Raw genomic sequence first — 24,739 nt, 5'->3', positions numbered from 1 at the left:
AAAGTGTAGGTTAAAAAACTTCCATACTTTACTTGCATCACAAGTAGAGAATCTGACGTGTAATTTCCGAGTGTATCAAAACTGAAACATTAATTCTAGTGTCACACCCATTTTCACACCCAAATACACACCCACACTCACATGAGTGGTGGGCCCCATACACACACTAGAGTGTGTAGTGTGTGTGGGACCCACCACTAATGTGAGTGGTGGGTGTGTGTTTGGATGTGAATATGGGTGTGGTACTAGCACTATTGATAAAACCATACACAGAATGACTCGACTAAATTAAATGGTAGACCGATCATTTTAAAGTTTAAACAATCCCACAATTAAATTCTTTCCAGATGAATTGGTTTCGGTCACCACCCATTGTGAGCCATACCAGACGTTCATTATAGTAATCTGAACATTCATTTTATAAGGCCCGTAAAGTTATATGTCCACATAAAAAATCAACTTGATAGTTTATAAACTAAAATTTAATTTTTGATATAGCAATTAATGACTGATCAAGCTGATTTTTTTTTTTGCATGAACATATTAATTTGTAGGCACCTACAAGATGAATTGTTCAGATTCCTTAAGTGAATGCTCTGTAGGAATCCACAATGGGCAGTGACGGAAACCCCATGTTTTTGGCTTCTACCTCATCCGGACAAAACACATTCTCTTAAAAAAAAAAAGTCTCCGAACACAACTTCCAAACACAATTGTGGTCATAACTGTTTGATGTGTATGTGTCTCGTAGATCAAACGGGCTCCAAATGCAATTGTGTCCGGAATGGTATTTTACAGTAGCGTTCATGGCATTACTCATGCATCTCACTATGATATCTCTTTTGTTTTTTCTGAAAAAATATCACAACCGGCCATGTCATTGATCTACCTGAACAATATTATGTATAAAAATTCTGAACTGAATAACAATTTCGCGTAATATACTGGCAGGTAATACACTAGTATTACTACATGTGACTCTTAATAGGATAATGTCTAAATATTCAACACGTACGCCGAAAGATGGGATCTCTGCTACCTAATTCTACGGGAATTTTTATTTTTTTGTCCAGAGATCACTTTTGTGTATTCCCTATAACCAGGATATATGTTCAGTTATGTTAAGACACCTCGCAAAGGTTGTTTGTTTCGTTTTGCTAAGGTTACCCTTTGCACATGGGTTGCATCCACTTCAACTGTTTTACACAAGATCCTGCAGTCATCAGGCAACTAAAAAACATATGCTTCGAAACTAAGAAGGTTTCACTCGTGCAATAACATACGCATGGAAATTCACTGCTTGCGCCTGCTCGTTTTTTGACAACAGATAATCGAACAATATTGTTCATTTTTTGCTCTTTTGATGGTGAGAAAGCTTACATGCTTGACAAATGAAAAATGAGTTAACATCCAGAGTACAGTGAACAGAGCTCTGTATAAATTTATTCTAGAAGATAATAAGGGTTACGGATGTCAGTTCTTCATTACCCTACGCGAGGACATCATAGAAGCATAGATGAGTGGCGATATGGTCGTAATCCGAAGTGATGCACCTACAAAGTCCGCCCACAACGGTCACATGCATTAATGGCTGGTGGGGAGACTGTTTCTGGTTTCTCCTTCTGCATCTTTGGTACATCAAGTTTCAAAACATCGTGCAGCACCTTTGCGCCTTCTTCAAGCTCATTCAGGCTGAAAAGTACCAGATTAGGTTACATGATGTCAAATATGTAGATGTAAGCATGCATACCAGTTGCCACATGTATCCACATTTTTTCGTGTAACGGATGTTTCACGTGACATAATACTCCACAAACAAAGTTACTTTTTGTTTTGGGGTCTAGTTAGCATTTGCAGTTAGGGATATCCATACGAGGATCTTCTGTTGTATTTATCGCCATAGAAGCTGCTACAGACACAATCTCGTACATCTTTTTGTTTCAATTGGTTGCCTAAAGGCTTAAACATACTTACTCCCATTTAGTGGTGACATAACTAACACAATGTACGGGTTAAATGATACAAAGTGTAAATCTTAGTTAAACACTCTTACCTCATACAAAGGGGAGGAGTCAGTCGGATAATGGTATCATGAGTAGGCTTTGCCAGAACTCCTCTTTCCTTTAACTTTATACATATATCATAAGCCGAGACAGAGGACAAAGTCTGGCTGTTCAGCTCCACAGCATTGAATAAACCTTTTCCACGGACTTCCTTTATTACGTTGGGAAATTGCTGCTGAACCTTTATAAGGAGCTGCCTAAGCTCCTGTCCCATTTGAGCAGATCTGCAAAATAACAAAAGTAACAAAATAGATTTTAACCCCGCAAAAACAGTTACAAGAGATACACAGAAAGAACACCCATCCACAAACTTATTGTAGGAAATGCTTAATGCATGTTATATCAGACCTAATTCTAGTGTGGAACTCTATTCACATGGAGGAAAAAATGCAACTCCATACCCCTTTTTGAAAACGGTTTGGCTTAGCCATGTAAACTTTACTTTAAGAAACGTTTCAGAGAAATTATGGGAGAGAAGGGGAGCAAGCCATTTACACGGTTTCCAGTAGATGATTTGAATGATTGTGATGCAAATAATATATGTTCAAAAACAACAAATCAAGTTGCATGGAGCCAAAGGCAAATAGTACGAATCTTTAACTTCCAACTAAAGTTCTCCAAAGGGAAGATTCTAAAAATCGGCTGCTGTAGCTTGAAACTAGCAGAAGCAAATTGTTTCAAACAGCAGGAAGAAATGAAGGTTTTGTCTGGTTTCTAGATTTTTTATTTGTGGGATGTATGTTGAACATAGACTTTCTAGTCTAACAAGGAATATATTATATACCTCTCGGCAAGTCCCTCCTCCCTGATCACATCTAATGAGGCAACAGCAACTGCACTGGCCAAAGGATTTCCGCCAAAGGTGCTGGGAATCGAACCAAATCAATAGGGTGTTAGCTCCGAAAAAATGCCGCCTCATAGCAGTATTAGCAATCACAGGAAGCTGAATATAGCAATGACACCTTCTCAACAGCTAAATATTACATTTGAAAGGCGGGTCAGAAACAGTTATGCATATATAAAGTAATATTTTCCTTATCGTCTTCTCTTAAGCTAATTTAAGGGAATGTGATTCCATTTAGATCAAAACCACCATTTCTTTCAAATGGAGAACTTAAGAAGCAGGTGCTTCGAACCATGAACTGTTTCATGCTCCTGTTCTCATCAATTTGTTTGAAGATTAGTTTTTCGAGCAGCAAAATAAATCCGATCAACGACCCACGATGCTATGTTCCAGATGGCATGGACATTTTTTTGAGTAATTTTTTTTTGGAAAGGTAATGAGACGGAATAACATTGAAGCAGTCAATCCCATCCTGCAAAGGAATGAAACCGATTGAGACATTGTTTGACTATCTCTAAGCTTCTACTTAGTATTTACTACTTAGCTTCGCTCTCCACACTTCATTAACTCAAACTTCTTCGTTTTTGGTAGAAATTAAAATAAGGGGTGCACTACAACGTCATCCCAAGGGTCACCGACTCACCCACCTAGTACTACTCTCGCCTAAGTACACTTAACTACAAAGTTCTGGTGGAACTGCGTTAGAGTACAAAGCCCTGCTCAAACAACAGCCACTACCAGCCTATCTATTATTAGACTGTGATTTAGTACAGTTAAAGTTAGGCAGATTAACCCATTGGCAACCTACTAGTGCATGCTCCGACTGAACTTTATTGTGGAGAGCTAAAGTTACAGGTCTTTGTAAATTCACGTTCTAGCCTGTCAGCAGATTTTGCATTTTAAAAGAAGCAATGGCCTAAAAGATATTCTCATTATAAATAGGGGCAGTTATAAGTGCAAACCTTCCATGCTCTCCCGGCTGAATGCACAGCATAACATCTTTGTCTGCTAGCACTGCACTGACAGGTATCACTCCTCCACCTAATGCCTTTCCCAGAATCTGAAAATGCAACCATATAAAAGTTATCTTAAACCATGATATCCAATTGAGCTGGTAATTGGGCAGTTTGAGTTACTTCAACATTCCAGGATTTCATATCAAAGCTGGACGGAGCGTTGCCCTCATCTACACCATGAAGAGTGGTGTATTCTTCAGATGTCAAAAAAGAATGAATAATAATACGTCATCAAGTTACTAATTGGCAAGCCCAACTTCACATAATTTCTCCTAGATGCATTTCAGAACTTGGTTGCATAAAGTTTCTTAATTGCCGCAGCGAGTTTTATACCCTCCTGGTGTGCCAGAGATAAAATAAATAAATAAAAGACAACTATTTGAATCGTTCACTAAAACCAGAAAATGGAAACAACACACAAGAAAGAAAAAGAAAAAAAAAAGGTCTATTCAAGCCACTTGAAAACTTCCCTTTCTTAAATTATGCCCAATCCAAGTATTTTACCTCTATATGAAAGTTTTAAAGAGTGTAGTGGGCCGAACCCGGCTAGTCTACTGGGCCGAACCGCCTTACCATCACCATGGGTGCCAAGGCAGGCAGCCCGAACCCTTGGAAGCGAGATGGCAGAACGGTAGTGGGCCGAGCCGACGGCCCACCCGTTCCAATGGTCCAAGAGAGAGCCTAGAACTCCGAACCGATGGAGTCGGTCTTGACCGAAGGTATGCTCGACCCAAATGAAGACCCGGGAGTCAGTTGAAGATATTTATGGTGTCACGTTCCAGGCACGTGGGTCCAGCCACGTGCTGGCCGAACGTCACCATGATGTCACTAACCGAGGCGGTTACGCATAACTTTAGGCGCGTGCCGTGCACGAGTAGCTTGGAGAGCAAGTATAAACCGTCTACATAAACAAAGGGATAAACCCTAAGAGAGGTACGCCATTCCTAATTTGAGATCTATTGTACTCTCTCCTCTCACAATTACTGACTTAAGCACCAGAGTGCCTTCTGAATGACAACAGCCAGTTGGCACTAACAGTTGTTCCTTTTGCAGGTTCGCTCGAGAGGGAGGATTTGAATCTACCCAAGGAGAGACCTCAAACCACCAACCCACAAAGAGTGTGTAGAATATCGAATACGAAAGCTTCTAAGGAGTTGGGTTCATCTTTTTCGGGGATGGAAACCAAATAGAATTTGGATGTCCGCCGGTCCATAGTGCTTCATCCAGTCCGATGCGGTTCCTTGATCATGAACAGTCACAAACCAAGATTCCAGGGTAAAAAACTACAAAGGCTTGATTTGTATCCAAAAATCGCAACATCAAGACAAAGAACAGAACAAGATGGACAGCGAGTATTCTTGGAACCTTGGATAGACACCGCACCAATCTTACATGCATAAGCCCTATGAAACCTAGTAAGGATCATTTGAGACAAATCAAATCTCGTCACTATGCTCAGCTCAAGCCACACATGGACATCTGATTTTGGGTCTTACCCCTTCCAGTACAGGGAACAAGCCAATGCATAAAAGCTTTAACATTTTGAAGGAAGCTGCTCGTAAAACTCAGCTCAACCGCTTGAAACCACTCCTGTATGACACCCTACATCCTCATCGAGAGATTGAGATCGAGAGAGAGAGAGAGAGAGAGTAGTGTAAACTCTCATACCTAAAGAGGCCTAGTAATTGGCAGAATTCATCACAACCCTTGGAATGGTATCCTCTACAAGGGAAGGTCCAATGATCTAGATAGAAATGGAAATATTGAACAGCTAGATGAAGAAACCAACTTACAACCCATTTTTCATGAAGCAAATGTTTTGCTTAAGAAAATTCCAATTATAAATGGCAGATTATCTTTCTCAGGAGACAAGCCTTTTGGGTGAACCAGGACACACGATTTCAAATTTCAACATTTGGTCAAATTGTGCCACATTCATACCAATTATTTGGGCGTACAATCAAACAAAATAAGAGGCCTTACTACGACATCTGGACGAACTTCTTCCCAATCACAAGCTAGCATTCTTCCAGTCCTCGCCAATCCAGTTTGAATCTCATCAGCGATCATTAGTATGTTATACTTTGAGCAAAGATCTCTCACAGCTTTTAGATAACCGTCTGGAGGAATAATAACCTGACAACACAATTAACCATAATAAGGGAGGGAAGAAAGAAAGCTAAAATAGTTCTCTCTCTCTCTCTCTCTCTCTCTCTCTCTCATTACTGATACTGTTCCACATAGGGTCTCAAATAACGCATTGGTACAACAAGAAGAGGAGCCAGTTGGGTTCTAGTCCAGAAACCAATAGTTTTAAACTTTTAGTACATGAATTGGCTAGTTTGAGTGTTGTTTCATAAAGTGAAACTAATGGGGGAAGACAAAAACAACAAAAGCAATAAAATGAAAATTCATGATCATACTATTTGCAAATGCACATACCCCTGCCTCTCCCTGGATAGGTTCAAATAGAAATCCAGCTATCTGATCGCCATGTACTGCATACGGGAAGAGAGCAATAAGATGGTTTAGTATATACCATGATCCACCCAAGTTGAAGGAGAAATGGATGAAAAAATATGGTGAGGTAATGTAATACTTTCGCAGGAATCAGGTTTCTTAGCCCGCACGAGTCATGCAAAATGTTGATCACAAGCAGCGGTACCTTAATAGAAATACCCATCATGACAAACCTTTAAAGATCTTCTCAAGAGCAACTTCATCACCAAAATCAACTTTAAGGTGACCAGGTAACAAGGGCCCAAAACCACGAGTAGCCTCATTGTCACAGCTCATAGAAATAACAGCCAATGTACGGCCATGAAAGCAGCCACAACATGAAACAATGATTGCCTACAAGACAGAATCTTAATTAAGAAAAAACTACGTTAAAAAGAATTAAGAAAAAACTGAAAGCACAAATTGGAAACAAGTATACAAGTGGCAAAGACTACTATCCAAACAACGTATTACAATAGCGAATCGACTAATATTAAAGCTTTAAGGTAGTCACGCAAGCATTGGAACTTTCAAAAACCACAAACCAAAATTCTTGAAGCAAGATGACCACAAATCCTTAAGAAGATCACCAAGATAAACATAATTTTTTTACCTCATCTTTGGGGATTTTTTTCTTCTCATAGCCCCATTTTCTTGCTAACTTCAAAGCTGTTTCTACACCTTCGGCACCAGTATTCATGGGTAGGACCATCTCATATCCAAACATGCTTGTTAGATGGTCCGCAAACAGCGGAAATCTGTCATTATAGAAGGCTCTGGAGCTAAGAGTTAGCCTTTCTGCTTGTTCTGTTAATGCTTTAAGCACCTTTGGATGGCAATGTCCCTGCAGCAAGAAGCTATGAAGTCAAAATTCAATCTCCACCTGCTACACAATGCAGAAAATGTATTGACTACGAGGAATGAGCCAAACAGTTGCTCTATCCGGCAAGGCTGCAAATGGCTATAAGTAGCTGTCTCCAATCCATTGCCACTGCAGTCGATTGCAGCCACTGGAAGGATTGAAGGAAGGTGGCTAAGGCCAGTCATCAATCCAAAATACTAATATAGAATACGAACATACATCCATGGCAAATTGGCAATGATATCAAGACCAACATTAAAACAAACTTCGCAGAAATCACAAGCTGCCCCCCTTAACTTGCTCACGAACCGAAAGGTCCCACCAATTCTCAGGGCTGGCCTTGAGATTTTGGAGGCTTAAAGCAACTTTTTAAAATGGGGCCCTAGGTTTTCTAACAAAAAAGAATTCAATATAGGTGGTTAATATGAGGTAAAAAATTAAACATGGTACTTTAGTTTCGTAATTTAAGTAAAATAAAATTTTAAAATATTTTATACTGTTAGAGAAAAAAATCAAACCAAACGAAGTACCGTCTGCTTATACATTGCGTTTTCTCTAACTAATCATGTTATTAACTTTAACCATATAATTTTAACAATGAGAGAATTATTTATTTTAAAACTTTTTATCATATTTTGTTGAGTGAAAATAAATTATTTTGGTTTATTTATAGTCAAAAATGTTTTGTGAATTTGACATTAAAAGTTGAAAATAAATTTAAAATAAATGATAGGAAAGAAAGAAAGAAAAAAACTTATCAAAACATTTATAGTGTGCAAAAGATTTGAATCTTGGTCTTGAGTAACATTTAGAACCACTTAAGCATAAGTAATTTAGAATACAAGAATTGTCTTTACCTACCTAGATCTAACAGAAAAAGAAGAAAAAGAGTTTGCTAAAAGAAAAAGGGGCCTCCCGGGAGTGGAACCAAGATGCTCCTGGATTACAAGACAACGCACAGACCATGAATGCTAGAACTCAACATTTGCTAACGCATGGAACAAATTATATATATGTGTGTGTGTGTGTGTGTGTTTGTGTGTGTGTGTGTATGTATATCGGCCCTGCCAATTCCTGACAGCATCTTCCAATAAACCATGTAACACAACAAAGTGATCCCTTGAGAGGAACTCGGCATAAATAGTAAGCGTGTGAAATGAAACATACAATACAACTCATATGATACGGATACAACCTACACAAAAACTCCTTTAGTTCTTTTGGCTCTTCTTTGACAAGTCTAAGGGAAAATAAAGAAGTAAATCAAAAGATATTCCTAGGAAAAGGTTAACCTGAGAGTTAGCCATTAGGTACAGAACCTACAGATTGTAGTCACTCATCAATAGTAGTTGGTTAGTAAAACTTTTCATAACTTAGTAATGATTAAATAACATTACATTTTGGAAGAAGAAATGATCTAGTGAAGTCGAAGTATGAAGTAGGGAAAGCAAGTTAATTTTTCCTCTGCCAAGGGCACCTGACCTGATTAACTGCAGAGTACGCTGATAGGAAATCAAGGTACTTGTTGCCTTCCGGATCCCATATAGATGACCCCTTTGCTTTAGAGAATACTACAGGAATCGGGTGGTAGCTGCAATTCAACCAAAAGATGATTACTTAGGCAAGGATGAATTTAACAAGACACCCTAACAACCTACATATATTCAAAAAATAATGCGTAGAATATCTTGAAGACCCATGCTTGCCATAACTATAGCAATAATGCCTTATCATGTAAGTCTTTTATTCATTATTTGCAGCAGTAAGAAATTTAAATGATTTTCGTAATTCTCTCACGGGAATGTTTTCTACCTCCAACCTTGAAGTTTCCTGTTTCAACTTTCTTTCTTCCCTAACTGCAGATTTAACTTAGCTGGACAGGCAAGTACCAACCAATTTGGTAGAAGTTTTACAATAACATTACATTTGAACTTTAAAGTTAAAAGAGGAAGGGCCTAACATGCAACAATAGCCAATATTGTTTGCAACTTTGAGCAATCTACACACTTCGACTTCTTCTACTTCCCTCTTAAAAATTGCTTCAAAGTTCCATCACTGGGTATTTCTAATTGCTGGAAATAATTTTCACAAATATCAAATGGTCAAAATTTTCTTTTCATCTAATTGTCAAATGATTCTTTATGTTTCCAGCTTCCCAAAATACATTTGCAAGGAGTATTTCGTCAACAAGAGAAATTAAACGGAAATGAAAAAAGAGTAGTTTTTGTCTTTCGATACCCATATCTGCATGTTAACTATCTTAAAAAATAAGTCTTTGAAAACTCCTGAACAAATAAAAACATAGAAAGTACACCTAATACATTCAATGAAACCAATCCCAGAAAGAAGAGAACAACTTCAATCAGAAACAGAATATAAACCAAACCAATCTAAGTTCCTCATTCAATTCGAGCCCATTCCACTCTGTTCACGGAGGTATCTTGAGTTAAAAGTGATAATCATATCCAGTTTTTTCATACATAAAATCATATCCATTTTTTACCCCAGTATCAAATTAGTTTAGGTCCTCCCCTCCCCTCCCCTTCCCTACCATTTCAATTTTCAATGAAGCTATGGCTTCTCTTTACTATTGCATCTACTGATCTTTTAATTTTTTACCGCAGTATCAAAGATTAGTTTAGGTCCTCCAGTCTGTTTGCTCTCAACATTTCTACATCGACCGACCAATTCATGAAGGAAAATGCTAAACACGGCGGTGGATGATGTGTAAAAGGTGTATCAATAATTCAACATACGATCAAAGTGTACTAATATCCGTCAAGTATTTTGATATTAGTGAGATGTGTATTAAAATTCTAACTCATTATTATTAGCATCCTATCCATATCCACCGCTTGCTGCCAAGTGGTAACAAAACCCACTCTTGAAATTGGGACCCCAAGGGATTGACCACTGGGATTGGCCTAGTGGTCAAGGCCTGAGCTTTAGAAGTTTGCTCTTCTAAGGTCTCATGTACGAAACCTCTGAAGTGCTATCAACTCATTTGAGGTTAGTCCATACCGAGTTTTGCTCCGCTCTAATTTTAATTAGGACCCCAACAAGTGAGCAATGGGATTGTCGCAGGATTAGTGAAGGTGCGCAAAAGATAAGTCCGACACCTGAGTTATAAAAAAAGACCCATTCTCGAAATTGAAAACATTTCCATGAGAATCGTGAATTGTACATACACCCCACAAATTTCTACACGTAGCAAAACAAAAACACAACCTGGAAACAAAAACGAGAGAGAGAGAGAGAGAGAGAGAGAGAGAGAGAGAGAGTACTTGTGGGCACTGCGTTGATATTCCAAGTCGATGAGGTTCTGAGATGAGGAGGAAGGCATGGTGTTTTCAGATAGAACGCCGAAGCTCCTACAGCTATTGCCCCTGTAAATTCTGTTGAAGATAATCTGCAAGGGTCTCTTGGCAGCCATGGATGTATCCTGATTATATTTCCTTAGCAACTGCTACTCCTGTACATTCAATTGATCAACTTTCTTCACACCCTTTTTCGGAGAGCACCCAAAGGAAATAATGAAGATAGAAAGATGCGTAGATTAAATTAAAATCTCTCTCTCTCTCTCTCTCTCTCTCTCTCTCTCACTTTTTGTTCAGATTGTTTGTTGTGAAGCGATGGACTGCAATGGTATACATTTCCTAAAGTAGGTACGCGGCCCAATGTACATGGAAAAAGTGCGGCGGACGAACATATCCAAATGGACATCATTTAAAAAAACAAAACTAATCGGATTGTTACTTGTAACTTCTCGGGACTTTATTGCCGGAAAACGCACGTTTTTTTTTTTAATGCATGATGTTTTAGGTCAGCTTGTGTGCATTTTGGACTGTGCACATCGGACTAATTCATATAATTCTTCTCACAGCCGTTTCACATGCTTACACGTGGGCAACCGTTTTACATGCTTACACGTAGGGTGAGATAACCCCAAGAGTTGATAAAATATACGAAAATGACATTATTAGTATTTTTTTTTCCCAAATAGCTAGGAAATAGTGAGTGACTCACATTATGTGGTGTAGATATTTTATTTGAGAGGAGTATCACATAGCAATATCACTTGGTAATTTGAGAGTACCCAACAATTGGCCCGTTTTTAGAGCATCTCCGATCCATGAGCGTCTATAACTCCATTTTAGAGACTCGAAATACTATTTTTAAATCAAAAAGTAAATTTAGAGCTTATTAGTATTATTCATGCATACTCCGACCACAAATCTCCATTTCCATCTCTATATTCAAAAAAACTCGTAATTTCTTCAATTTCCCTCCAAAACCTACCAACATTCTCTCAAAATTCAAATTCCTATTTTTTGAAATTATCACCAAATATATCTAATATTGGTGTCAAATTAATGACATCTTCGTTATCTTTTCAATAGTACAAACTTTATAGAAATAAGATATATAATTTGAAAGTTATCCCATGTTCGAAGTGAAAAGTACAAATGGAGATGAATCTCTATTTTGGTGTTGAATCTTTATATTTAGAGATCCAAAATGATGTCTCTACAATAGAGCTTGGTTGGAGTTTGTTTGATTTCTATATCGGGAAAATGACGGCCCAAGACGTGTTTTGATAATTAATACCCTCCAAGGACATGCTAAGAACAATTGTTAATGCTGAAAATGTCCTTGGCAAGTATTAATTATCAAAACATGTCATTGGCCGTCATTTTCCCTTCTATATCTCACAAAATATAGAAATATAGGGTTTGGTAGGTGATGCTATTAGAGCATTTAAAACTCAATATCCTACAAAATTCCAGAAGTACGGTAATATTTTATAAATAAGAGGAACTTAAAATATTAGTCATGTAACATCGACACGATTAAGGCTCCTTCTTTTAACCTTAACTTAAACTTAATTTGAGAATATTGTCACTTTTTGCGCTAAAAAGTGGTTATTTCTCAAAATACTTAGGTAAAAGTGAAATTTTTTTACTTTTCTCATTCGTCTCTGTTGAGACGAATCAATAACCAACAAAAATTTGGCCCAAAACTAACAAATACGAAAAAAATTCAAATAAAGACAATTCTCAAATTAAGTTTAAATTTAAGTTAAGGCTAAAAGAATGGAGCCTAAGTCCTCATCTTAGTTGATTTGAATCATCATCTTGAAATTTGAAAAATCCAACATTACCCTTATTTTTACCCAAACCCTACTATCACTCTCTCCATTTAGGAAAAAAATTCAGAATAGCTCTCAAACTTTGATCTCAATGTCTAATAGACACCCAAATTTTCTTATTCTTCAATTTTACACCGAAAACTATTAATTTGTTAGGAAATTAGACTCCTGCCGTGTAAATCCATTAAATCAAGGTAAACTGACAACTCTGTCAAAACAAACATGTGGCTCTTTATTTTTGACACATGGCGCCACATGTATACTAATAATCCACCCCTTTTGACATAAGCCTATACAAAACAAAAAGGGAAAAGAAAAGATGGGGAAATAAATAAATAAAAACATGAAACAATACTGCATCTCTCTCTTGCCCCTCTTGGCTCCTCCCACCATTTCTCCCCCTTCTCTCTTCGACGTGTTTAGCAAAATTAGGTGTGTTTAATCTTTAATTTGTTTCTTGGATGTGGTTTAATTTCATTTTCTTTCAGTTGATGAGTTTTTTCCCAATAAGGCCAAGTTACGTTCTAATGGCCCTGCTAACAGAGAAACTAATCCAATTCAGCAAAATCTGTCTTTAATTTGTCGGATTTATAGGAGTCTAATTGACTAACGAAGTAATAATTTAGGTGTAAAATTAAAATTTAAGAATGTTTAGGTGTATTAGACATTGAGGTCAAAATTAAGGGGTATTTTGAAATTTTCCCCTCCATTTAATACCTCACCTTAGATTAGGGCCGTAAATGAGCTGAACAGCTCACGAGTTCGGCTCGGTAAGGGCTCGGTTCAAAGGATAAATGAGCGAGCTTGAGCTCGATTTTGTGGCTCGTTTGATAAATGAGGCAAGCTCGAATCTAGCTGGACTCGGCTCGAACAGGTACGTCTTGGCTCGAAATATATAGGTTTGGCTCGACTCGGCTCGAACATGCCAATATATAAGTTCGCGAACATGTTCGTCTTGGCTTGAAATATATTGGTTCGGCTCGGCTCGGCTCGAACATGCTAATATTCGGTTTGACTCGACTCGTTTAGCCAAATTTTCAATATTAAGGCTGAAAAGTTGACAAATTCGAGCTCGAATTCGAGCCGAGCCGGCTCATTTATTCCAGACTGAATACTAACGAGCCGAGGTCAAGCTTTATACTTTCTTGTCGAGCCGAGATTTTCCGGCTCGATTCGAACTCGAGCTCGAGCCGAGCTCGAACTAGACGAATTCTGATCGAACCAAGCTCAAACATGCCAATATTCGGTTTGGCTTAGCTCGTTTACACCCCTACCTTAGATTTTCAATGGGAATTTATATTCACAATCCCTTTTTTTATATTCACAATCCCTTTTTTGTCTTTTAACAAAAAAAATTCACACTTTCAACACTAAAAAACAAAAAAGAGAGTGGATATCAAAAAAGAGAATGAATATCAATTTTCGATTATGACAAATTTACTAAAAATTGTTCGGTTCAGTTGGTTGATTCGGTTAAAATTTTCATCCCTACTTGTAAGTCTTAAGTGATAAACAATGCAATACACACTTCCATTTCGCTTACTTTAGTTTAAAAAAACAAATTTGAAGAGTGATTCCTGATGGTGCCAAGAAAGGCAATACTTTTTTCCCCCTCCGTCCATTAGCATTTTGGACTGTCTTACATTAACACATAAACTAAGAAACACTTCCACCACAAAATGACACAAAAAATTAATAAATAAAGTGATCATATTTTCCTTGATAAGTGGCAAACAAAGTCAAAAATGTTAACATCTCTCATATTCTACATAGCTCATTACATTGAACCATCCCCTTGAATATATCCTCATATACGAATACACGCACAAAAAACCCCCTACAAAATTGTCTTCTTTTGTTTCCTTACTTGGAGGCCTTAGCCTGGGGAGGACAAGATTCAAAATTGCCTTTAACACAAAAAAAATACACCTTCCAACCTCAATACTGCATCACTCAACATCGAGCCTAAATTTAGACACAAGAAAACTAGAAATCAATGAAACTCAAGAGACCAAAAATGCTCTATGCAACTCCGATACACCAGTACACCAAATCAAGCTTCACAATCGGCTTTCCAAAAGATGCCGATGATACTAACTCATCCATAAACCACTAAACGGGCTAATAAGTTAAGCAAAGGTAAATGGAAAACCCAAAGAGAGAACCACCAAACATTGTTAGTATACCAGAGCAACGTTTTGCCAGGCACCCACCTAAAATGATTAACTGCTACAGGCACAGTCACCAAGGAAACAAGGGCAACATGACGCTGCAGGAAGCAATAGAAGGATTCCGAAGTAGATGGAAACAGAATACGGTGGTGCCTGCACCATTATCATTTGATGCAATAGGTGAAAACAGTTTGCTCTCACCCACAAACAAAGCCTATATGCCTAACTAGACTTACACTACCAACTGGAGACGTAATTCCATGAAGTATGGGGCAAGGAAACAACTAATTTTGCTAATTGCTGTTCGCTATGAAATGGAATGTGATGAGAGTTAAATTTAGAGATACTATACGTATTAGGTCATACAATGGTAAAAAGAATCAGTGTACCCTGCACAAGGGAATCATCCAGAATAAGGAACCTTCGGCTAAAGGCAGTAAGCAGATTACAAAAAAAAAAACTCCTCCACATTCTCATATTCGCACTTGGCAACAGACATTCACGATTGAAGGTCCATCGCAGTTCAACAGACTTAAGAGAGAGCCATTGGATGAAGCAGTAAAATCGAGATAGGTTGTTCCCTTATCTAAGGATGGACCTAAATAATGACAGCAACGAAACAGTTTCCTAAAACGCAGGAAACAGAGCAGATACGAGTCTAGAGTACAGATACATCGATAGGTCACCATGACAAGATACATTGGTCATAGATTAGTCCATCTGAAACTGTATATGCAGTTTGCAGAACCACTTGATGTGCACAAAACACCAAACAAACATAGGAAAGGTGGGTATTATTCTATATTATCAAATAATTAAGAAACTCAAGGAGAAGCAGCAGCATCCTTGGTACCCAGGAATTGTTTTCATAGTAAATGGCTCGAGAACAACGTAAGAACATTATGATAGCAAAAGATTTATGGAACTGAGCTATACGACGGGTATTAATGGCCCGTCTTTCAAAATATATGGGTAGTGACCGTAAACAACTGCCATTGTTGTTTCTAAGCAAAAATATGACATTTTTTCTGAAGCTAGAAGGCACCAGTGATGTAACCTCAGACAAAATAAACAAGTAATAACAGATGGAAAGTTCCTTAGCAGAAGATGGTTGCAACTAAGTAAATGATTGTCGTGGCAGTGAAGGTTAGCACGAACATAAGACAGATTCAAAATGATAGTTCCAAAGCATTGAATGGTTTCTAAAGTGAGAAGCACGAATCAAATTTTGTATGAGGTACACGATCATATCTGTAGTAGTAAAAGTTGACATGGAATCCAAGGCAGGCAAAGTATCAACTGCTATTTGAAGAAATTGTTATTCTCAGGACATACGTCTTAGCTGTCGATTCTTCGTATAAACAGGTGGGAAAAGGGGGAAAAGTCACTGGCTTTGAATACGTGATTCAGTAACATTAAATACAGAACTTACGGAATTAGAGACATTGAGGTCCCAAGCTTTATAAGATTTCAGCTAAGTCGGTGGAAGAAAAGGAATTAATAACCAAATTCATTCTGTTGTGCACCACAGAGAAAGAAAATTATCCTGAAGAAGCTGGAACACGAGGATCACATGGAAAAAGTAAGTGAAAGTAGAAACATCCATTCACTGAGTTTTAAAATTACGGCCATTGTTGAAGGCACTCCAGCACGAACATCAACGTTATAGAGAACCAATATTTGAGATAAGATGAAAGACATAGTAACCAACGATAATAAAAAATAAAATACAACGAAAGGAGGGAGTAGATCCTATATAAGTTCTAAGACTGCCGCAGATCATGAATAGAGTAACAGCACAGACAGGAGTCACAGAACCTATATCACGCAGAATGAGCACGCAATGAATCTTCCTGCAAAATCTTTGTAGGCTTTGCAATGGAAGAAACAGAAGTCTAACAGACAACCTAGAAATAAAGGTCTTTCCCAGACAAGACCTAAAGGAAGAAGAGAGTAAACATTCTTAGGGGAACGCTCCAAGAAAAAACCAAAATTCACGATCGAATACAAAGACGCATCCTCACAGGTTAGGTGGCCATTATAAATGCCTGAATCAAGTTTTCAGCAGCACGCTTCTGCTCGGGTGTGCCGGATATTAGAGCCACACGATCACCCCTGGAAGATTTGGATTCAGAGATCTCTACAACTGCTCCAGATATCTGGAAGAGAAAAAAGTTCAAGTCAGAATGTCATTTGATCAAAGTCTTGAGTTCAAGGTGAGACATGGAGGCTTATGCTCACAAGTCACAGCCTTCGGCAATTATCTCAGGTTGTGGTATACTGGAGAGTTGAAGAGGACAAAAGTATTGGCATCGAACAAGAAAAGGGCTGAGGCATTTATAGGGTCCGATGCATAACTTTATGGCCTAAATCAACCAATTTTTTTGATAAGTAAACCTCTCCTTGTTAATGTTAATGCAAGACCATCAGATTGAATAGAATTTGTATCCCTAGGGGACACCCTGCGGCCTAGGAGGCACAAATTCAAGTCTCCAAAACTTAGCAATTGAAATAAGAAACTGTATGGCATTTTCCTTGAGAATTACTTATCAAAGCAGAAATACGAGATGAAGAAAAGAGGGCCTACCTTGCGAATGTTTCCTATGTTCGCCCCACCTTTGCCCATCACTTTACCCACTGCATGTCCAGGAACCACCATCTCAAGGGTTGATGGAGGTGGCAATCTGTGCACATGACATGAATAAGGACATGGATCAAATCATTGATGTAAAATCAAGTAAAAAATTGAGGGCTCAAAATACTGACCCTCCATACAGCTTGGATGAGTACGAAGGCAAAGAGCCATAGCCATCATCCCCCACCTAATCAGGAAAAAAAAAACTCACATAAAAACCAGAATTGGCAAGATAGGATTTCAAAAACAAAATCCAGTGAACAAAAAAAGTGAAAAGTAAAGGATAGCAAAAATACAGGACACAGAGCAGATAAGACATGGTCGAAAGAATACACTATCATCTTAAAACTTGACAACAAGGGAGAACGGAGAAATAGATGAAATAACATCCAATATGTTGCATCAAACTAAGTTGGTAGTTAAGAAACACTTAAAACTGTACCACTAAGTTGTCCCTTAGTTGCAGGAACCATCAACTATGCCCACGTTTCTTCGATGGAAACGCATTTCCGCGTTCCTGTCGAAGGAAACTCCAAGAAACTCGTCCCAATGACGACGGGAACTCGTTCCTTACCCATATGGGAACTTACATCCAAAAGACGGCTGAGAGACTTACGATTCAAGCTGCAATTGGTACCTTTAAAGTTGTTTTGTTCTTGTTGGTGTGCACATCTGATATTAACGTTCTAGAGTCATACTAATGCCTTTAACTTTTACACCTACTTGATATGCACAAGAGCTCTATTGTGTAATCATGTGCTACAATAAAAATGTTGAAATATAACCAGAAACTTATAATTTTAATAGTAATATTTTATGTGGTAGAATAATATTTTTACATTGACATTTAACAATATAAAATTCCAAAATATATTTATAATTTTAACCCAACCGCTCCCAATGGCGCTCCCACACTTCTATGATCATCCGCTCCCCCGTCCCCGTCCCCGCCCTCGCCCTCGCTCCCGCTTCATGGAACTAAGAGTTGTCCATAAAACAGAAAGAAATGAGAGACTTATTCCGAAGAATCAAAAAAGAGAAGATAAGGAAGAGATAATCTTTCAAACGCTTGGACGCAGTACACCTTCTAATTAATAGGTTATTGTGCATTGACCAGTTGAAGAGTTACAAACTACGGTACAAGGCCCTTGATTAGCTCCAAAAACGTAAATACCATCCCTTAACTTGAGGAAAAACCAAAACATGCCACCACGAATCCAGTTCTATCATAGCTGTCCTCCCAGTATTCAAATCCTAATTCAACAGTTGTATTAGTTTAGTGATGACTCATATATGTCATCACACTAAGCATTTAATGAACTCCAAGAACTCACGCTTCAACATAGACAACATATAGTCGGTGCCGTACCCTGCTCTCTCTAAGTATATTTATCATAAAAGTTAAAAGCCCCAAACCAAACCGAGCCTTATGTCCCAATCACTTGGGGTCGGCTACATGAATCTTTTTCCTCCATTGAGCTTTGTCAAGGGTATTGAAATCCCAAAACTTCGGGGGTTCAACCAGATTGTTAAAAATAATTCAAACTTGCCACACAATAAAGGTTACAGGATTCATGTCTTCCAGACAGGCAGAAAGAAATTAAATTAAATTTTATACAAGCTCAATCAAAGAAACATGCTTATGTACGGTTTTCCAGACTTGCGCGGTATACATAAAGAGATGTTCTCCCCAGGAGATCCTACAAGGCAGGAAAAAGCATGCCAAGCGCTCCTTTTCTTCCTGACAAGTTGTGTGAGCTCCTCTTGATTATGTTACAAACTCATCGCGTTGAGTTTAAAACGTGCTATTATAGCCACAAATTGGTCGCCTATTAGTTAACATAGGACAATGTAATAAGGTCCGTATGATCATAAAAGCGCAGCAATAAATTCTGAAACATATAAAATTTAGGAAAATGTTGGAACAGGAAAATTCAGAACTATCACAAATTCACAGTTCAGGGAATTTGACAATAATAATAATCAATACCGAACATCCACCAAAAGGTTCAAAGAAATCCCTCCCCAGTCACCACAGCTATATTACCAAAAAGAAAAATGAGCACCTCCTTAACTGCAGAAAAAGCATATCACTAGAAATACAAATCCATAAATGTAGAAAAAATATCAGGACACCGACGACAATAAAGTGAAAAAACAACAAAAATACCAAGACGCCCATAGCAATAAAGGGCAAAACACTGGCATACCGGTAGAGATCCATATCCGTAGAGACTGCTTGAAGAACGCATGCCCAAGCCACTCCCAGCTTCATCTCTCTGCTCATAACCCACTGGAGCAACAGGGGGGACACTAGGCAAAACTGAGTGTGCTGAAAAGCCAGTGCCACCAGAGTAGTAAGAATCAGCACCAGCAGACTGGTTATGACCACGTTCCCTATCTTTTAAGACATCATCTCGAAGCCTCAGAACAATCTGTACAAGTGCATCCCTCACACTCCCAACTTTCCCGACAACCTACATGTGAACAGTAAAACAGATTATAAAGAACTGCTAATTAAGACAACAAAACCTATGAAGATAGCTTGAAACTGACCTCAACAAGTTCATCATTGGCATCAGCACACTTGGGCTTCTCACCTTTGGAGATATGGACATCAGCTTTAGTTCTCTTCCTAATCTCATTTACGATTGAACCACTTTTTCCAATAATACAGCCAATAACTTTAGATGGAACAAGAAGCCGGATAGTGACGTCGTCGTCATCTTCATCATTTATCTTACCTTGCAGCAACAGAACAGCTTCAACTGCTATGGATTTCAAATCGTCTGTTGACTGCCAAAAAAATGAAGACGTGGAAAAACTGAAAATGGAAACAAGGAATATCCACAATAGACAAACTTTGACATGAGTCACATGATTTGGCATCAGAAAACCGGATGTGAATCAGAAATGGTATGGGTGCCATTACTTACAGTCATAATGATAAGCATTGAAGGGGTGACAAAAAATGTTTAAAGAATGGGAAAATGCTGTTTTGCATTAGACAACCGATATTTTTTAGAAACACGAGTTCTTTTACCAGCAAGGTAAAGAAGTTGTGAAAAGTTGACAACCTCCGTCAACGTGTTGAACACCGTTAGAAGCACACTTGCCTTTTACAGGAACATGTACACTACTGAAAACCCCGAATACTAGTTCACAGTATGCGCAAAAGTATATGTCTGCTTTTCCTTTCATGTTTTACTTTTCCCTGTTGACTCGTTCTTTAACTTTCGCTTCTACTTTAACAGAGGATTGGGCATCTTGGATTCAGTGTCCTGCTACCACCTTTTAAGTGCAAATACAAGAAAAAAGATCGAATGTACAAGTGAAGCACAAAGAAAAGGCACACCTCTGTTGAGGTGACAGTGATGATACATTCGCCACGATTCGCTTTTGTATCGTCTACATCAACACAAGCACCGCTGGCCTGCCTCACACTTTTAATGGAACTCCCTCCCTTGCCAATTACGCGGCCAATCGTGTTAGAGGGACACAGAACTCTTACAACTAATTCCCCTGATCTAGATGTTCCACCATAACCAGAAACTAAAGGAAGGGCATTTGAATAAACAGGCCAAGTACTCCCTGCATCAGGGTAGCCTTGCAGTTCCGGTATACCTGCTGCACCTAGCATAGGAGGAACAGATCGGGGATCTACACCTGTATAGAGCCCACCGGAAGGGAAAATAGGAACGTCTGAAGGGATAATAATGTTTGGAAGAGCTTCAGGCACGTTAGTGTCAAGAGGAATCTCTTCCTTTGGACCGAACTTGTACATAATTGCTGAAATTGCGAACAACGCTTTCTTCACTGCATCTGGATCACCAGTTATCTATTTCCAAAGGAAAAGAAAGTCTCTTAAGGCACATGAATATAACAAAATCACAACAGTACAAATGTGATATTAAACAACACGCCTATGTTGCAAACACAACTGTACATGAGCAACATGACAGGAATGTAAGCACATACTAAGGAAATTTCATTTAAGTTACTCATCACTAAGGGAACCTCCAACCATTTGAGCTGGTGTATTTTGTCGGACAAAGTAATTGCCCACAGCTATATAGGCATCCGTGCAGCTAAGTCTCTAGAATTTTGTCCATTTTACATTTCAGCTAAAACTTTTTTTTATCAGCAGTCTTGAACTTTAGTCTAAAAACAAACAAAATCTTTCTTGATCCCGCTTTGTTTGATGTGGGTCTTATGGCACGAGAGAAATTCGAGAGTTTTTGATGGGGTGGAAAAACCTCTAGCTAGGATAAAATCTTTCTTGGTGAATAGCTTGTAAAGTTGGGACAAGAGAGATTGTTTTCCATCCCTTGAGCAATTTCTAGACTGGTTTGAGCTTTTCGATTCCGGTGGCAATGTATAGGGCCTTTTTGTTTTGTGGCCTTATTTTGTATACGGTGGCATTCCCTAAATGCCTTATCTCTAATATAATTATTTACTTATCAAAAAAAAAAAACTTTAGTCTAAAAAACAAGGAGGTAATGTTTCTTGTTTTGAACCATTTGGGCGGTTGGGTATTCCTGGGCCAAACCATAGGTATCGTCTAATTTTTTAAAGATCTACTAGAAAATCCCCAACTCTTACAGAAGCTTTTCCACTCAGAGATATATCCAATATCTCCGTGTTCCAGTTTGCGATGTATCCCTTTCAAAAAATATCCATTTGGATTGACTTGCATTTTACACCAAACGTAAGATTGAATGAAAAAAATGTCCAGGGAAAGAAAGAGAAAGGAGCAGCAGTTTTGATTCTTATGATACAAACAGCTGGTTGCACAAAAAAAAGACGCATATATAAGTGTTCTATACTTAAAATGGACCTGTCCAAATTCGGCAGTCTACTTTTCAAGCCCATAACATTAACATCAACCAAAACACACATCTATGACCACATAAATTTAAATTCAACAAATTACTAACCACAAGAAAGTTGTCGAACTCCATTGCACAAGAATGAGTGGGGTCACTAGCATCCTTTGGAGTAACCTTAATGTTTGCCCTTGTCTTGCTCCTCAATCTCTTTATAGTTGCCCCAGACTTCCCAATAATATTTGCGGACTGGCTAGAAGGAACAAGAATTTTGCACTCTTCCTTGTCTTTCCACTTCTTATCAGAATCTCCAAAGGAATCAATCGCCTCCGCAATTGCATTGTGCACTTTGATAAGCGCGTCTTGGGCGGGGCAAAGCGGCTCCCCGTCATCAAATTCCTCGTCGATTTCCACATTATCTTTGTCCCTGACATAGCAATAGATAGTTATAACTCTATCCTTTGCCCCCGGGAATGGATCCACAACCTTAACCCGGGCCCTTGTCTCCTGCCGTATCGAGTTTATCACTTTCCCACTCTTTCCAATCACACTACCAATGAACCCATCAGGGCACAGTATCCTGTAAACAATCAGTTCATCGTCACCCGCTTTCTCGTCTCTGTCTCTGTCTCTGTCTCTATCATGTACCCGCCTCTTCTGGTGTTTGCTATCGCCGTCGTGTTCCCTCCTGGGACGTGATCGCTTCCCATTCTCGCCCATTCTTCTATATGTATCGCTTAAGTCCTACAGAAACCAAGATAAGATTCAACCCACACGATTAAAACCAATTTAAACTCTCCTTCACGGGCTGTTTGGCTGGTGGATATTTGGCAGAGAAAAGCCCTACCTGGATTTCGCCCCTGATTTGCCGAGATCGGATTTGTAATCCACCTCGCGGGTGGATTTGTAACGACAGGGGTACGAATATACGGGGTTGGTGAAAGTCTGTCTTGCACTTGAGACCGGAGAGAGAGAGAGTACCTGCTGTGCCGCACTAGGGTTTACCTGAAGAAAAAGAAGAAAGAAAAGAAACGAGAAGAAGAAGACAATTGTGAAGAAATAAATCAGTTATTGAAGGGAAATTATTCTTTGCACCCCTAGATTTGGTATTTATTCCTAAGTTGGTCCCTTACACTCTTTGTAGGAAAATTAATAATTTGGTCAAGGTAGCAACTGGTTGCCTTTGAAATCTCCTTTACCTTATATTTTTTTTTATAAAAAAATCACTTTTCAGTTACGTTTTATTTTTTTCAAAAAATAATATTCTTCTAACAAATAATATGGTTTAAACATTTGTAAGATAAAATAAATTTATTTTATCCCACAATTAATGATAAAATGGAGATGCGATGAAGAAAAATGAGTGGTATTTATTGAAAATTTGACCTAAATAATTTATTGAATTTTGTTTTTCTTAAAATTGTAATAAAAAATGAGGTTTAAACATTTATAAGTCAAAACAAATTTATTTTATCCCACAACTAATGATAAATATGTATTTATCGCAATTATAATAAAATTAATTTAATTTATCCATTAAAATATAAACTAGGGGCAATTGAGTCATTTGACAACTTATCTATTCATATCCACCTTCTATATCCCCCTCCTTAAAAAAATATCCAAACACTGGATTACAAATCCACCATTCTTATGAGGTGGGCCCACCCTTCTTACATATCACTCCTCATTTCATATCCACCCTCAAATCCACCATTCTTCTATATCCACCCAAAATCAAATCCTCCACCCAAATGGGCCGTCAGTTTCTTAGAGAAATCAATGGGAAAAAAAAGAAAAAGAAACACCAATCTTTCACTTTCTTGCTTACGTACAAGGAAAATTCTAAAATCAGTCCAATGGGCTGACAATAATAAGTGTGTGAATGTGTATTAAAAGATGAAAAAAATGTACAGATTTACGTATTTTTCTTGAGTTATACTTATTGTCACCTCAGTGGGCTGACAATAGCAAGACCGTTCTTTACTTGGATTGTTTTACTTCAAAATCTTAGAATTGAACATGAAAAGAACACAGCAAAAAACGAAGACTTCATACAAACTAACAGTGTAAAAGACAAATAAAGAACAACGAACGAAGCAAACAAACTCAATACACAACAAACGAAGCAAACAAACGCAATACCGAAACCCTAGTCGATAGTTGACCGAAAAGAACCCCAAGATGCATACGTCTACGAATAGAGAGAATGACGTAGATTGGAACCTGATATGAAATAGAATGATTGAAAGTTGGAACCCTAGGTAACGAGCATACCTAAGAAGAAGAAGAAGAGTTAATTGACTGAAAATTCTGGGGTTTTACGGAGAGATTGGAAGAGAGAATTGATTCCTCCTTGTAAGATTGCGGAAGCAAATGTAGTACAAGAGTACGAGAGGTTGATATATATATTAGTATCTAGGGCTTGGGATAACCCAATCGGGTTTTGGGTTGTTTTTCTGAAGAGTAAATTACATTGAACCCCTTAGGTTTCTACTAATTACATATGTCTCCCCTCAAGTCTTCGAAAGGGTAACTGACAACAAAAACGTTAACGGAAAACCTAGTTTTACTATTTTCCCTCGAACATATTTTTCTGTAAGTTCAAATTTTACGATAAATTTTCATTGATTAATCATTTTCGATAAATTTTCATATATTGATCATTACATAT

General features: G+C 38.1%; 2 protein-coding genes across 6 annotated transcripts; both read right to left on the bottom strand.

Moving 5' to 3' along the window:
- Window positions 1–1,245: 1,245 nt before the first annotated feature.
- Window positions 1,246–11,001, bottom strand: LOC131314189 (ornithine aminotransferase, mitochondrial). Its single transcript, XM_058342690.1, has 10 exons — window positions 10,569–11,001; window positions 8,767–8,875; window positions 7,036–7,266; window positions 6,617–6,776; window positions 6,366–6,421; window positions 5,907–6,059; window positions 3,870–3,967; window positions 2,848–2,928; window positions 2,054–2,287; window positions 1,246–1,692 (listed from the first exon to the last, which is right to left on the bottom strand). The coding sequence occupies exons 1-10, from the start codon at window positions 10,715–10,717 to the stop codon at window positions 1,554–1,556; spliced, it is 1,410 nt and encodes a 469-aa protein (XP_058198673.1). The 5' UTR covers window positions 10,718–11,001; the 3' UTR covers window positions 1,246–1,553.
- A 5,186-nt stretch (window positions 11,002–16,187) lies between these two features.
- LOC131314187 (KH domain-containing protein At4g18375-like) lies at window positions 16,188–24,455 on the bottom strand. Of its 5 annotated transcripts, XM_058342684.1 has the most exons (9): window positions 24,211–24,270; window positions 22,177–22,809; window positions 20,595–21,077; window positions 19,796–20,035; window positions 19,450–19,716; window positions 17,371–17,426; window positions 17,192–17,288; window positions 16,629–16,763; window positions 16,188–16,541 (listed from the first exon to the last, which is right to left on the bottom strand). In XM_058342684.1, exons 1-8 carry the CDS (start codon window positions 24,253–24,255, stop codon window positions 16,632–16,634), a joined length of 1,953 nt encoding a protein of 650 aa, XP_058198667.1. In that variant the 5' UTR covers window positions 24,256–24,270; the 3' UTR covers window positions 16,188–16,541; window positions 16,629–16,631. The 5 variants fall into 5 exon arrangements, with proteins under 5 accessions (XP_058198667.1, XP_058198668.1, XP_058198666.1 ...); XM_058342685.1 differs by lacking the exon at window positions 24,211–24,270 and adding an exon at window positions 24,343–24,455 and having other exon boundaries at window positions 16,188–16,763; XM_058342683.1 differs by having other exon boundaries at window positions 16,188–16,763.
- Window positions 24,456–24,739: the final 284 nt, after the last annotated feature.

Source organism: Rhododendron vialii, chromosome 13a (genome assembly GCF_030253575.1).
Source record: "Rhododendron vialii isolate Sample 1 chromosome 13a, ASM3025357v1".
Taxonomy (NCBI): domain Eukaryota; kingdom Viridiplantae; phylum Streptophyta; class Magnoliopsida; order Ericales; family Ericaceae; genus Rhododendron; species Rhododendron vialii.
The sequence above is the reverse complement of the archived record's forward strand: the minus strand, read 5'-3'. Positions and strand labels throughout refer to the sequence as shown.

What these genes read in the sequence shown, in the direction of transcription:
- LOC131314187 (XM_058342683.1), bottom strand. Translation starts at nt 24,255, where the DNA reads ATGCATCTTGGGGTTCTTTTCGGTCAACTATCGACTAGGGTTTCG. An exon ending in AACTATCGACTAGGGTTTCG is followed by an intron (nt 22,810 to 24,210) that starts GTATTGCGTTTG and finishes TGGTTTCTGTAG; the next exon opens with GACTTAAGCGATACATATAG. An exon ending in AGTTCGACAACTTTCTTGTG is followed by an intron (nt 21,078 to 22,176) that starts GTTAGTAATTTG and finishes CTTTGGAAATAG; the next exon opens with ATAACTGGTGATCCAGATGC.
- LOC131314189 (XM_058342690.1), bottom strand. Translation starts at nt 10,717, where the DNA reads ATGGCTGCCAAGAGACCCTTGCAGATTATCTTCAACAGAATTTACAGG. An exon ending in AAGTTCGTCCAGATGTCGTA is followed by an intron (nt 3,968 to 5,906) that starts GTAAGGCCTCTT and finishes TTGCATTTTCAG; the next exon opens with ATTCTGGGAAAGGCATTAGG. An exon ending in ACTCCTCCCCTTTGTATGAG is followed by an intron (nt 1,693 to 2,053) that starts GTAAGAGTGTTT and finishes GGTACTTTTCAG; the next exon opens with CCTGAATGAGCTTGAAGAAG.